A 15125-nucleotide genomic window follows, 5' to 3' on the forward strand; every position below is an offset into this window, starting at 1 on the left:
AATATAACCAAATTGGTATTTGTAAAAGAGCTGTTTTGTCCTGTACAATATATTAGTGTAGTGAAACACCAGAACATACATGAACATTGTGGTTTTTGGAATTACCACAATTGGTGATGGGATGTGTTTTTGACCAACATAAAAAACTGGACAAAAAAAGCTCTGTATTAGTGATGTTTATGAAGAGGTTTGGGGGGAATTGTGAAATAATCAGACTCAAGAATATATTCCAACTATTTTATATTTAAAGTCTTTCCAGAAAAAAAAGCCTTTAAAATGCAGGACAACTACACTGAAAATAACCTGATGCCCATTGTCAGGTATAAATAAGGGTCTGTGATGTTGTGGAATTTTCCTTCAAAGGCCCTGGAAACCTTACTAGGTTACATGGGATCATGGACATTTCAATCCAAAATTCGTCTGTCTCTGCCAAGAAACCAAAAATAGGTCATCACTGGATCTTCCAGCAGGACAGTCAGATTAACACGAACATGGTTTACTGAAGACAAAATAAATCTTCCTCCATGACCCAGTTCTCTGATCTAAACCCTGTGGAAAACCTGTGGGATGATCTAAAGAACAGAGTGCACTAAAGAGGACCTAGAACCCAAGACTAGAGAGATTCTGTAAAGAGGAGTGGTCTCAAATGTCCTGCTCATGACATCCTGTAGGAGAAGACTAAGTGCTGTTTTATTGGCAATGAGAGATTGTAAACAGTTTTAATTGCAGGGGTGCAAATAATTATGAAGGGGACAGTGTGCCATAATATTGCAACACAGAATGAATCTATGTTTGGAGCATATACCTTATTCATTTCACTTTCGGAGGATTGTAATTATGCATCTTTAGTCGTGACTGTAATTGTATTCTGTAGTTTCAGTAGAGAGGTTGAGAACATTGAAGTCTGGAGAAAAGAGAAAGCAGGTGCTTACTGGCCTCAGGGTGGCAGTAGTAAACATTGTAGAAATCAGAGAATACATAAGAATGGCTGTAATGTATCTTTAGAAGCTAAATATAAACAAAATAACACTCTAAATCAAATCATTCAGTCTGTCTCTTGTTGCTCTAAAAGCTTATTGAACCATCCCTGCTTTGCTCTATAAAACAAACCAGCTGTATATTTTTCTACTCTATTAAAGCCAGTGTCTCGGCTCTAACCCAGATCACACCAGCAGCACATCGTGTTCTAACACCAGTGTCCTTTTACTGAGTCACTTTCTCTGGTGACGCATTGAAATATGTCCTCGATCAGCAGTAGTCAGTCTGCAGATTCATCAGGCCTGGGTTATTACAGTAAGAAGCACTAGAAGCACTAGAAATAGGGGAAAGTTACACCCTACTTTAAACAGAGCAGGAAGCATTTTGGGGATCAATAAGCATTTATTTTGGATTTAAATTGTAATGTAATAAAAATAATAAAACATTTAAATAGATATCATTGTGGCATCGTGGTGCAGATAGTAGAGTTGGTGTCATACAGTTATATGGGTCTAAACAGCATATTGTAATATGTAATATTCAAATGGACAATTAATATTCAGCCAAATCCCTGTTAGAAATCAGTGTAGGTAAGAAAAGTAAAGTAACAACAAAGAAAGGGAATCGTCATGCTTGGTTCATTTTTAAAAGTGGAAAATATGGTATAATGCTAGAGCTGGAGTAAACATTTTATTATGTACTTTCAAAGCTATTAAATAACCCCCATAAAAACCTGAGCTGATCACATGATGGTATCTGCTTCACTGTCTTTCTATCCCAGTTTTTATTAGTTTGTATTGATTTTGATAGTCGGGTTTAATAGTTTACAGGCAGGTGAAACCCAGCATGAGTAAATACTGTGTAACCTACTTTCTTGCGAACAGTAGTAACATTGCATGTTGTTACCTAATTAACTGTGAGGTGCTACATAGCAATAAATTTTGTGTCTTATGTGTTAAAAGTCCACATAAATACTGAAAATATTCTAACCTGCCTTTTGTTCAAATAAGTACTTAAATGTCGAACATGATGAATGTTCAATCCTGCTTATATTCTAGGCTTGAAATGGATTAATGGCTGTTTACAGCTGAAGTTCAGCTGCTCACCAACGAAGGTGTCAAGAATATTAATATTTATATTAATATTTTTCTCTCATGTTTTGATAAATTATTAACTATAGTGTCCAAGGGTGTCACCATCTTGTTAAGGATAAATCAAACAAAACAGGATTCTAAGAAATGCAGTCATTGGCCAGTTTGAGGATTTGTTTGAGGAGAGGAAGGAGATGAGAGATCTGCACTACACTACACAACCATGTGGACCATATGTTTGTTGCACATCCTTTTTTAAAACCATTTTCTCTTGTTATTACACACAAAACAATACTTTTTGGTGTACACCTACAGCAAGATGGATTTTGTTCTTGCTTATTTTAAATCTAGCAGAATTATTAATGAATGTAATAGTAGGAGTCCATGTACCCCTTTTCCACCAAAAAAAACATGGTTCTTGAGATCTGAGATGGGAACCAAGATGGAGGCGATGAAGTATTATGTGTTTTTCCCCTCCCCCTAGTTGTCACCCCCTCCTCCATAAAGTAATATGAGAGGCGGAGCTCAGTGTGTGGCACCTTAGCTTGGGGTGTGCTTCCCGTGTTTTCATCTCTCGCTCACACACACACACACACACACACACACATGCACAGGGAGGGGGTCTGCCTGTGAGCCTAACTCAGGCAGCAATGCCCACGTTCAGTGCCTGCCTACAGCACATCAGATCCGGGATTACATGCTTAGTCATACACTTACACACACACACACTCATTCACACACCTCGAGCATCACGCCATAGTGCACACTCATATGGCAGATTAGGGGGTGTCCATACAAGAAAGGAGGGGCAGCTGCGGAGGAACGGGCAGAATGAGGCTGAGCCAGAGACTGTGACGGCATGTTGAGGAAACTGGTATGCCGGAGGATCTGCGCCTGTAAGCATCTCTTTCTTTTATCCAGAGAGGAAGGGAGGGAGGGTGAAGGAAGGAGAGGAACAGTAGATGTGCTGGACACAGGGTTGGTCATGGACAGCAGTGTTGAGTGTTACTACTAGGTAATCTTAATCTTAAAAGGGGAAATTGAGTGATGACAGATAGTGGACACGACCCAATTCTGCCTACCGGAACGGTTCCATTAATAATGCATATGGATGTTTTGGGAGAGGACATTGATTTTTAGTCACATCTGCTACTGTTCTACCTGTCTGTTTAGCTGCCATCTGAGAGGACATCACTTTTATGTGGAAGTGTGTGTGTGTGTGTGTGTGTGTGTGTGTATGGACTGTGTTTGTGTTAAAGCAGGATACAGAAATTGTTTATCAATATGACTGGATGGTGTGAAAGGTGTCATGAACGATGAATGATGACTGATGCCTGTGGTACGCTGCTCTGGTGTGTGCGAATGTGTGAATAATTTATTGGAATTGATTGCCAGGCTGGCACGTTTTTGGTGCTTTAGCTCTCACGTGTACGACTCAGGGGGATTTTATACAGACGCTTCAGAAAAAGGTCGCACCAAAAAAGATGGTGCCCTTCAGACGGGAAATTAAGCTAGAAAAGCTCTGACAAATTATCATGGCAAACACATTTAATACATGGACACTAGGCTTTGTGCATGGCTATTTAAATACATAGGGTGTTTGAATAAGTCATAAATAGCATTATTCTACACTTCATGTAGAAGTGCTTCTACTCTAAAGGGGAGGCAGTCATGTTCACTCAGAAAACTTTTTGGTATTTGGCTTAATAAAAGGTCTCATCAGAGTTTAATAGCTGATCAACAACTTGAATCAACACTATTTTTGAATGACACTGCAATTTTGCGTTTGACCTAAAATTTCAGGTTTCAAGGTGTATTGGGTATAATTTACACATTACAGGTGAGCACCAAAAATACTGAAACATTTTGCTTTTTTAAAACGTTTGACCTAATGACTCTTCACATTTAACAGTATGCCTAACATATTTGCGTTTGATAAATGCAATTTTTAGGGTGGGTGGGACGGTGGCTCTGTGGGTAGCACTGTTGCCTCACAGCAAGATGGTCAGGGGTTCAATTCTCAGGTGAAGCGGTCTGGGTCCTTTCTGTGTGGAGTTTGCATGTCCTCCCCGTGTCTGTGAGGGTTTGCTCTAGGAGCTCCGGTTTCCTCCCACAGCCCAAAGACATGTTGTCAGGTTAATTTGAGATTTACCCTAGGTGTGTGTGTGTGTGTTTTTTCTGTGATGGACTGGCAATCTGTTCAGGGTGTTTCCTGCCTTTCACCCAGTGAATCAGACCCACCACAGTCCTGAATATGATAAGAAGTGGCAAAACAGACAATGAATAATCAAATTTTAGGGTGTGTCTGAAATGTGATCGACTAGTGGGATGTAAATACAATAAAAGTTAAGAAAACAAAACAAATAAGCTGTTTTTTCCCCAGATAACGTATTTCTGTCATTTGTAATAGAACACAGAACCTATAATCAGTTCACATTTAAGTCTTTAACATTGAAAAAATGCAGATGTGTCTTTACAGTACATACTTTGCTCTCTCTTAAGATAAAAACATAGATGATGATGATTCTGTGGACGGAGGGCGTTCCTCCTCCTCCTCTAAAGGAGCATCGTCCACCCGACGAACTGGATCCATGCGCAGACCAAGTTCTGCCTCCAGCACCAAGAGTGCAGGTCAGTCACAACCCAAAATATGCCTCCTTATTCTGATCTTCTGATATGGAAGCAGTTATCAAAGAATACTAATTATTAAAGTGATATAATACGCTCAGGTGTGTGTCTGTGTGTGCTCCTGTTGGCAGGTAAAGAGGTCTCAGGTGCCGGAGCTGTGGATAAGGAGGACTTTATTCGTGCCTTTGAGGATGTGCCTAAAGTACAGGTTAGACTTCATTTTAAACAACAAGCTTTTTAACAAGCTAATTACAACCTCTTGGGTTGCTTGTAATAAACACCATTCACATAAATGCAATTACTCAAAAAAGCTGCTGGGAACGGAGCCTACGAACATTGCACTAATGACTAGAACAATAAAAGTAGAATATGCAACACATATTAGTGATTAGATTATGGCTAATAAATGTGCATATAAAATAAATGCCCAAAAGTATGTGGACTCCTTATTATGACTTTGTTGGATATTATATTCCAAACACTCCTACCATTCAAAGATTCAAGGCTTACAGCAGTTACTGAGCCTAGGGGGGTTCCACTGAGAAGAGTAAAAATAAAACTACCCTCAGCCTACATTGGGTCTTTGAGATTGCTCACCTCGAAAGTGCAAGGGTCAATGAATGGCGACCATATACTGTATATGGTAGCTTTATTGTCCTTGTAGCTCCAATGCAAAACTAAAAAAGCAAACAATAGACAACAAAGGTGTCCTAGATTGTGGACTATATCTGGGGTATGAGCTCTAAAAAAGTTGTTTCATACTGCTTTTAGCTGCATTTGATCTCTTCATATTTTTCATGTTGATGACCAGAATGTTCTATAATGAATTCCATCCTCAGACCATTTGAAACCCTCAGTAAAAGGCCACTCTTGTCTTTAGATTAATTAAATTGCTGTGACTGTAAATTTTTGTTGCTCCAGCCCAGATGAAAAGGTCACTGAGGCCACGGATGCTTCAGCCAGCTCAGGTTGGAAATGTGCCATTTCTGCCCTTGTCTCCGTTTCAAAGTGATGATAGTGCCGTGTCCTTGTTTCAGATTCACTCCAGCCGGGAGCTCGAGGAATCGATGAATAAGATCAGAGAGGTCCTGTCAGATGAAAAACACGACTGGGAGCACAGAGTGGCAGCGGTGAGCATACTTCCTGCCTCTCATTGTACCATTTTCCTGATTTTGTTGATACTTTTGAAGGTAAGCACTGAATTACAGATGACATTTGATTAAAGCTGGTTCTGAAATGGATCTGGGAGTATCCAGTTGTCCCTTAGGCACCTAAATCTGGTCCAGTGTGTCTGGCTGAATGAAACCCTGTTTCTGTTCTGTATGAGTACAATAAAATGGACTAATGTGGTTTACAAATTCAATTTTGGTTTCAGTTGAATGGAATTGAAATGCCAGATAGGCTTAAATGATAACATTGTTTTAATAAAGTAATTATTGTCTACAGAATTATTGCAGTAAATGACCTTTTTGTTAATGATTGCTGCACATCTTATTGCTTACACTCAAGTCTGTATTTTTCCAGTGTACAATTTTTTTCCTTTTGGCTGCTCTCGTATTTTTGGGGGCCCTTCTGGTCAGCATACCTAATTTGGCACAGTTTTACAAGCCAGGGTTTCTCATCCAACATCAGTGCCTGATCTCACAATTACTCTTTTGACTGATTGGGCACAAGTTCCCACAGACACTCTCCAGAATCTTTTAGAAAACTATCTCAGAAAAGTGTTAAAGTTACAGAAGATGCGGTTGGTGGTTGCATGTGCCTTGAAAGAAGCAAGTGTTAGCCTTAACCCTTTGGAATTGATAGCTGTTGAGTAATTTGGGAGACCAGAAAGCAGAAAAAATAATAATTATGATTATAATCATAATAAAGATCACCTTTATTAACCTAAAATGCAAATAAACATATCTCCCTATTATAACTGATGGAGGAAATGCATCAAAAAACCATGAAGTAAGTTTTTTATGATATAAAGCTGATTGGATTTTATGTCTGTTTTTACTTCTGTGCAGTTAAAAAAGGTTCGTTCACTGTTGCTCGCTGGTGCTGCAGATTATGACGGTTTCCTACAACAGCTGCGACAGCTAGAAGCAGCGTTCAAGCTCTCCGCTAAAGACCTGCGTTCTCAGGTTGTTCGTGAAGCCTGCATCACACTGGGGTATGTTCTCACACTTACAGTAAATGATATTTAATGAGCTGGTGGATCACTGAGGGATTTAAAAGATCTGTAATTTAAAAGATTAATTAGTTTAGTGAATTTTGTTTCCTGTTCTGAACTCTTTCTCAGATTGCTTTTAAGCTTTATGCATTACAATATGAAAGGTAATGATAAAAATGGCAATTAGACTGCGTGGAACTTACATTTATTCAATTTTTTGATCATGTGATTTTGATCAAACTCCCTTTGAAATGTGTGTACATTTTAGTGTTATTATTTAACAATATAGTAAAAGTGATTTTATTTGCTAAAACATTATTGCAGTTCTATGAATTAGATGTGGATTAATTTGAATGTTAGCCTGGGTGTGACAGTCTGGGCTTTGTTTGAAACATTGATATAAAAGGTTAAATATATTTAAGACATTATAAATATATTTAAGTCATATAACATTTTTAATTAAACATTGAATGATCGGTTCATCCACATTGTCAGTAGAAATGTTATACATTTTTCTGTTTAGGCATTTGTCGTCTATTCTGCGTAACAAATTTGATCATGGAGCCGAATCCATCATGCCCACGCTGCTCAACCTCGTCCCTAACAGCGCCAAAGTTATTGCCACATCTGGGGTCGCAGTTATTCGCCTTATTTTACGAGTAAGTGCTTACCTGAGAGTTAGTAATACAGCCAAAACTCTATATGATGTATAGAAAAATCTTGTGCAGTAATAGTACATATACTGGTGTGCCTTTTTCTCTGATTGCCTCTGTTATTGCATATGTGTCACATTCAGTAATTTAATAAATCAATAAACCCAACATGATATTAGATATGGGAAGAACTGGCGCGTATCCGAGGTGTGTTGCTGCATTACCTCAAGTGATTTTGGGAAAACTGGACCCACCGTGACCATTACTTTATATTTAAAAGTAATTTATCAGCCGCTCAGGTGGCGCAGCGGTAAAAAGAAACGCGCTGCAACCAGGGCTGGATTCTGGGAGCGTGGTATCGAATCCAGCCTTGCTTTACCGGTTCGAAGCTGAGTGGCTATATGAGCAACGATTGGCCGGTTGCTCATGTGGGGGGTGGGACAAAGAACTGGATGTGGGTCTCTCTCTGTCAGAATGCGATTGCGTTCTCTGCCGGCTGATTGGAGGCGCTTACACAGGGATGGGAGAGGGTGCCCTTAGGGTGTGTCTCTCCGCATGCAACGCTAGGTGGTGCCAAACTCGTCAATGTGTGGGTGGCAAAGATGCATCTGGCTGCTGCTCGTGTTTCGGAGGGGATACGGGTTAGCTTCAATCACCTCCGTCAGGGCAGGGTTCGGCATAGACAGAGAGGAAGCACGATGCTAATTGAACAATTGGATGCGCTAAAAGGGGAGAAAAAGGAGTAAAAAAAAAAAATAATAAAAAAAAAATAATAATAATAAAAAAAATAAATAAAAGTAATTTATCCAACAACCATAAAACCCCTATTAATAACTGCCAATTAACCAGTTCACCAAATGTAACAGCTAGGCTAATTTAGCTAACTGGACACAGTAAGGCAACTCTGGAATAAAAATCACACTAATCTTGAATCTTACCATTAGTTTCTACAGGAACAATATGCCTTAATAAAATGAAATTCCAGAAAAGCAGATAAAAATGTTTTAGAAATATATCAGTCTGAAGTGAGATACAGATTAGCAAATTAGCTAGCAAGATAAAAAAAAAAGCACTGCTAACGATGAAAAAACATTGGTGCTTTTTTATCATTAAAGCAACCTAATGATCCCCAAACCTTAAGCTTTTATTTTTTAATTAATTGAATTATTAAATTCACTTTTGTGTGTTTTGTTAAATGAACTTGAATTATTCAGTGAGAAAAAATTCAGCATTATAAATTCTTCACCTCTTGAAAGAGCCTATGCCATAAACCCTAAGTGACTGCACACCAATTCTACTTCTAATTTTAATCAGCACTTTTTGACTTTTATTTGTTTGCTGTGTGGATTTAATAAACTCATGTGGGCAAAATAACTATCAGAAATTTTGTTATAAAGCATTTTATAGTACAAAGAAATAAAGAAAATATGTCTGTTGATTGTGTATATTGTATAACGTGTTTCAGTATACAGCTCTTCACTCTTATCCTCCAGCATTAATGAGCCTGTCTTTTAACTGCTGGTCAATCAATAGCATTGATTAGGGAATTATATGTGTGTGGCAGCATGTCAGGGGTGTGTTGAGGCATAAACAAATCATAAACAGTGTCATGGCGTGTTTTTCCTGCCATGTGGGGCGTGAATAATAGTTTTACGCAATGACATAACATTCTTTATTATTGCTCAATAGTATTTTGTAACCTTTTCATTCAGTGTTTCACAGTCACAGCAATTAAGAACTACCACATACAAACTGACGTCTAGTACAGTGAACACTATGTACTCACTGTGATAAAAATACAAAAACAGAGGCAATCATAACAGAACCAGATCCTCTTTTATAGCACTGTATGTTATTATACATTTTTATTAAGAAACCTAAGTGTTGTGATGTTTTTTTTCCAGCACACACATTACCCTCGACTCATTCCAGTCATTACCAGTAACTGCACGTCCAAATCTGTAGCAGTGCGACGGTAAATAAATGCATCCTAGACACAAACCATTATAATCTTTTATCAAATAATGGCTATTTTAATCATATGTCTTTTACTCAGGCGCTGTTATGAGTTCTTGGATCTTTTACTCCAGGAGTGGCAGACCAGTTGTCTTGACAGGTAAGAATTATTTTATCAAAATGCTTTTATTCCAGGCTCTTGTTTCCATGCTTTATAATAAGAGTAGCAAGGCTTTGTCTTCTGGATGAACATTTTAAGAGAAGCTATCTAAAGCTTACACACTTTCACCCACACATGGGTCATGTCCTTGATCACAGCCCAGAAATTCTGTCTGCTGCACTGTAATTATCACTAGCAGTAAGCTCAGGGCTGCCGCAGGACTTCCTGTGGGTGCAGCCCCTTATCAGCACTGTGGGTGTTTTACTAAAGAATAAATAGCTCATAGAATTAGAGGAGCAGCACAGAAACCCCCATATTGATTAAGTGATCCAGTTGCACCACTGCTTCCTTTGGACTTTTGGTAATGCTTGGCTTTGTCTCTTTTTCAGACATTTAGCCGTCCTGATGGAGACCATTAAGAAAGGAGTTCACGATGCAGACTCGGAAGCCAGATCTGTTGCCAGAAAGTAGGTACCACACTTTTCAGGCATCATCAGGTGCACTGTTAAACAGAAAGTTGATGTTAAATTTTGGACACACAGCTCTTGCTAGACCTATCTACATCCTACTCAGGAAGTAGCGACAATTATGGTCTCAGACTCCTGGTCTGATCATGAAACAGTATAGTCTGAAGTGTCATATACGTAACTTCACTCAGCAACATTTACATCAACATACCAAACTCTTAAAAAATCAAAAGGAAGGCTTAAACCCAGGTCCACAGAACTGTAATTACTTTGTGGCTTCTCCTATACCAGTTGCACCACTGTACTATAACAGGCTGCAACAGGTACCAGCCACTTTACATTGGACATACCTTGTGGAATAGATTCCAGAATGTGTTTAAACATTTCTTTCATAATTTGTTCATGAAACCAGTTAATTTATGCAAGAGCAGTAGATCACTGCTGAGGTCCAAGTTCAAGTCTCAGGTTTGCTTTCGACTACGTGGAAATAATTGATGATTTCTTTTGCGATGGGTAAAATTGTGCAATGTGACATGATGCATATATTAACATTATTTCTTTAATCTGATGTTTGATATGAACACTAAATGAAGATGTTGACCAGTGTCACATGACTGGTTGACTGAATAATTACATAAATAAACAGATTTTTAATAAAGTGACCCATAGTAGTAAAACTATCAATAAAAAAGAATTTTGTGTGTATTTCAGGTGTTACTGGGGATTCCATGGACACTTCAGTAAGGAAGCGGAGCATCTGTTTCACGCTCTGGAGCTGACTTATCAGAAGGCTTTGCAGTCGCATCTGAAAAGCTCTGACAGTGTTATGTCCTTTCCCCAATCTGATCGATCCTCCTCTAGCTCACAAGAGAGCCTCAAGTAAGACAGAAAACCAGCTCCATTTTTCAATTGCATTTTCTTTTTCAGTTTCAAGAATGTCTTTAATCTCTTTTCATGTAGTCGGCCCCAGTCTGCTAAAGCTGCTGTAGGAAGCACTGGAACCAGAAGTAAGATTTTTCATTACTGGCATGACTGAAACTAATCAAGCTCTCACAGCCTGATAAACTGATATTTAGATGAATGTTAACTGTTTACATTCACCTGTAAAGAACATGTGCATTACATGGACAAAAGTATGTTGACCCCACTTCGGGGTGTAGAAGTATTCCAGTGGTCTTCACAGAACCTGACCTCAAGGTTTAGGATGGGGGTAGCAACTCCATATTTATGCCTATTGATTTAGAATGGTATTTTAACAAGCTATCACCATATAGTGTATATAAAATGATTTTAATTGTTACTGTTCTATTTTCTTTGACTAATGCGGACTTTTCTTTGACATTCATAAATTTGTTTTCTGCTCTCTGACTGCTTTGGTGCTAGTGGAACTGGCACTGTGCAGAAATATCCAAAAATTACCTAAATATCCTAAATATTGGATGTAATTAGTGAAATAAGGAATGGCTTACTCAAGCTAAAATTAAGCTGTTGGAATTGCCTATGACCTTAACCCTATGTGAAAACCAATTCTACCACATAGAATCAAAATCAAACCAATGTTATACCAATTCATTAGTACTGATGTGTTTTGTGACTGTATTGTTCTCAGCTAAAGTGGTCAGTTCTAGACCTTCACCGGCTTCCAGCGCACTTCAACGATCTCGTAGTGATGTTAATGTTAATGCTGCTGCCAGCTCTAAGTCTCGGATGCCCACGGTACCTGTTGCTGCCCCCTTCAGCTCAGCCACGGCACTGCCACCTGGTTCCTATGCCTCACTGGGTAATTATTATGTTATTACACTGTATCTTGTGTATACAATCACACTTGTGCAGTGAGCTGCTTTTTTACTTTTACTCACTAGTCACTAGACATGTATTTCATGGCATGGGATTTCACATATTTCTGCAACTGTTTTTGTACCTGAATGTTTTTGTATCCTTCTGACTACAAACTGTAGGTTTTTAAAGACATTTACTGCAGATGCTGTGTTTGTTCTTTATTTGTAAATTGCTCTAACCAACCACTGCCAAGACCCCCATCTCGGCTGTGCCACTGGCCTGTCCGGGTACTCAACAGACTTAACTGGACGTGTCTGAGAAAGGGAAGGCTGCATGGGGTTTTATCTCCTTTCCACTGTAACAGATTCTTACAGTCAGGTGCAATCGTCAGAGATTAAGTACTGCATTTTCTCTACAATTTTACTACAATTTTCTCTCTCTCTAGGTCGTGTTCGTACGAGGAGACAGAGCTCAGGTAGTGGTGTTGCGAGCAGAGCCTCTGTTACAGACGGTAGGGGGCGGAGTCGAGCTAAAACAGCCTCTCAGTCACAACGTAAGTTCACTCTGCACATACAACATTATCCTTTGGGAAACTCTTCTTTGTAATACATCATAAACATCAGCATGATCAGAGATGATTTTTGAAGTCATGACATTCCCAATGCATGCTGGGTAATGCATTCTCATTGTCATTATGTAACTGGATGCTTTAATTGCTTCCCTGCTGCTGGTATGTAAGGATCTAGATCAGCTAATTCAGCAGGTGGTAAGACTCACGGTACTGCTGCCTCATCTATCACTACAGCATGACCCAAACCCCTTCATCCAGATGTGACGTCTCTCCTGTTTTATGTTTTATTTACTGCTGTGTCACTGTCCATCATTTTTGCCTGAACTGTGTAGATTTAATGTGGTCATTCCTATTCTATGCTATTTTATATTTTGATGAGTAATAGGATCCCTGCATGCTCTCCATGCTTAGAGCTCTGACCGTATTTTTTATTTTAAGTAATTGCTTTGTGTGTGTGTAGCTGGGAGTCGCTCCACATCTCCGGGAAAGCTGATTGGTCAGTCATATGGAAAAGTCTCCACAGTAACACCCACCGGGAGGCGCAGCAAGATCCCCCGCAGTCAGGGCTGCAGTCGAGATAGCAGTCCCAGCCGTTCCACCCAGGGTGAGACACACACCACATCATACACACATTTTTTTCATCTTTTCACTGCTGACATATTTAGGCATCACCACAACATATCTGGTCTGCGTACCAAACTTGACACCAGATGCCCTTCCTGACACAACCCTTGTATTTTATTCAGGCTTGAACTCCTGACCATGAGCTTGTTGGACTTTCCATTAAAAAACCCCAAATGATATTAAAATAGAGTGGGGCTGAGGTCAAGGATTTGTGCAAGGCTTTTCATGCACATTTATTCTGGAACAAGAATGGACCTTCCCTAAACTGTTGCTGCAAAGTTGGAAACATATGTTCTTTATTTAACTGTTTATTACACCTGTTAGCAACCTGTTCAAGAAACTAGAAAAAACTGTATATAAAAAATAGTGTGTTGTGTTTTTAACAATCCTCTAATCTATTTCTTGTCTTGTAATTTTCCTCTTTTCATCACTGAGACAATAATTCTCTGTTTTAACTACTGCACTTCTGTTCTGCTGCTTGGCTCTTTGGTGTGTGTGTGTGTGTGTGTAAATGTGTGTTTATGTGCATGTGTGGTTGTGTATGCGTGTGTATGTGTTTATGTGTGTACATGTGTGTGTATGTGTTTGTGTATTGGCTGGTAGTAAGGGGTAGTCGTATCCCGCGGCCCAGTATGAGTCAGGGTTGCAGTCGTGATACGAGCAGGGAGAGCAGCAGAGATACAAGCCCAGCAAGGGGCTTCACCCCCCTCGGTAAGTCAAATACACCCAGAAATGAGTTAATTATTAGGAGAAAGTGTTAAATAAATGTTACATTTGCAGCCTCAAATGAAAGCAATTCTAAAGACAGGTATAGTTCAGGTATATTAGAGCTACTAAAAATTGCTGTGTGTGTGTGTGTGTGTGTGTGTGTGTTTGCCCTGTGATGGACTGGCAACCTGTCCGGGGTGTTCCCTGCCTTTCGCCCAATGAATCAGACCCACCATAACCCTGATCAGGATAAACTGGTGGTAAAAAAGTAATTTAGCCCAAAGACTAGTCTTAATCAGTATTAAATAAATATTACACTAGATTAGTAAGGATCATGAGCTTTTAGAAATAATTTCTAGTTTAATGATTCAGTTAGGACTGATGATGAGCAGCACCTTCTGTCCTTGTTTTCCCTCTGCTTTATTCTTTTCTGCTATAATTCTTACACAGTAAATTAAGTAACATTTACATCTTTTAATCTTAATTAAAGGGATCCATTGAACACTTTACTAAATAGTGTAACAGGTTGCTCTGTATTCTTGTCTTGTTTTTTTTTTACTACGCCCTCCTTACAAGCTAGTGTTGAAGACCATAAGAGGATAAACTGTATCCTAGTAAACTGTATATAATGTGAGTAGATATTACCTAGTAGTGATGTAAAACACAACTTTAAAAATGGGGTGCAATATTTACTAAGTGGCTGTGTTTACATGCAAGGTTCTGAAGTACACTGGATCCCTTTAAGTCTGTTGCTTAAGTGTATGGGTTGTTAGCTCTCTAAATCTGAACTGTATATGACTCTCCTGTTGGTTAGCGTCCCGGCGCCACTCACGCTCCACCAGTGCTCTGACATCAGCTGATACTCTTCAGACAGGTGAACAGTGGCATGTGCAATTGTAATTATTTAATAGTTACATTGCAGCATTTGAGTGATGAATCTGTGATTGTGGCTGCCAACTAAGCAAGGCGTAAAGTGTGTGATTCTGAATGTGTTTACTTTTTTTTATTGTGTTATTTATTTTGTGTTTTAGCATGCTTTTTCTAAACATTTGAATGCCAACATGAACTTGGAACAGCTACTACTTTTAGCATTAAATCAGTGCATCCTTACATACATGTTTATTGTTTTTGTATATTTTTGTGATTTTATTTTAAAGGCTACACTTAGTAAAATGCACTTAGATTTGATGTACAACGATCACCCAAAACATTAGAGCCACCCACCAAAATGTGCATGCCATTGCTTATTTCATATAATATTACATCTTATTGTTCACATGCTGAGTTTAGCAGATGCGATCAGCGATCAGCATCTGAGTGACAATGATTAGGGCCACCACCAACAGGTTGGT

At 39.0% G+C, this 15125-nt stretch overlaps 1 protein-coding gene across 1 annotated transcript in view; it reads left to right on the top strand.

The window, feature by feature from the left end:
• The window catches only part of LOC134331091 (CLIP-associating protein 1), a 53100-nt gene that overhangs the window by 22676 nt on the left and 15299 nt on the right, over positions 1-15125 (top strand). The window contains exons 11-25 of the mRNA XM_063012353.1: positions 4572-4700; positions 4829-4905; positions 5735-5827; positions 6710-6855; positions 7379-7514; positions 9413-9483; positions 9565-9624; positions 10014-10091; positions 10803-10970; positions 11052-11098; positions 11701-11871; positions 12316-12423; positions 12902-13045; positions 13669-13776; positions 14588-14647. Of these exons, the coding sequence (XP_062868423.1) occupies positions 4572-4700; positions 4829-4905; positions 5735-5827; positions 6710-6855; positions 7379-7514; positions 9413-9483; positions 9565-9624; positions 10014-10091; positions 10803-10970; positions 11052-11098; positions 11701-11871; positions 12316-12423; positions 12902-13045; positions 13669-13776; positions 14588-14647 (1596 nt within the window). The remainder of the gene's footprint in view (positions 1-4571; positions 4701-4828; positions 4906-5734; positions 5828-6709; positions 6856-7378; positions 7515-9412; positions 9484-9564; positions 9625-10013; positions 10092-10802; positions 10971-11051; positions 11099-11700; positions 11872-12315; positions 12424-12901; positions 13046-13668; positions 13777-14587; positions 14648-15125) is intronic.

The sequence above is a fragment of the Trichomycterus rosablanca genome, chromosome 17 (assembly GCF_030014385.1).
Source record: "Trichomycterus rosablanca isolate fTriRos1 chromosome 17, fTriRos1.hap1, whole genome shotgun sequence".
Taxonomy (NCBI): Eukaryota; Metazoa; Chordata; class Actinopteri; order Siluriformes; family Trichomycteridae; genus Trichomycterus; species Trichomycterus rosablanca.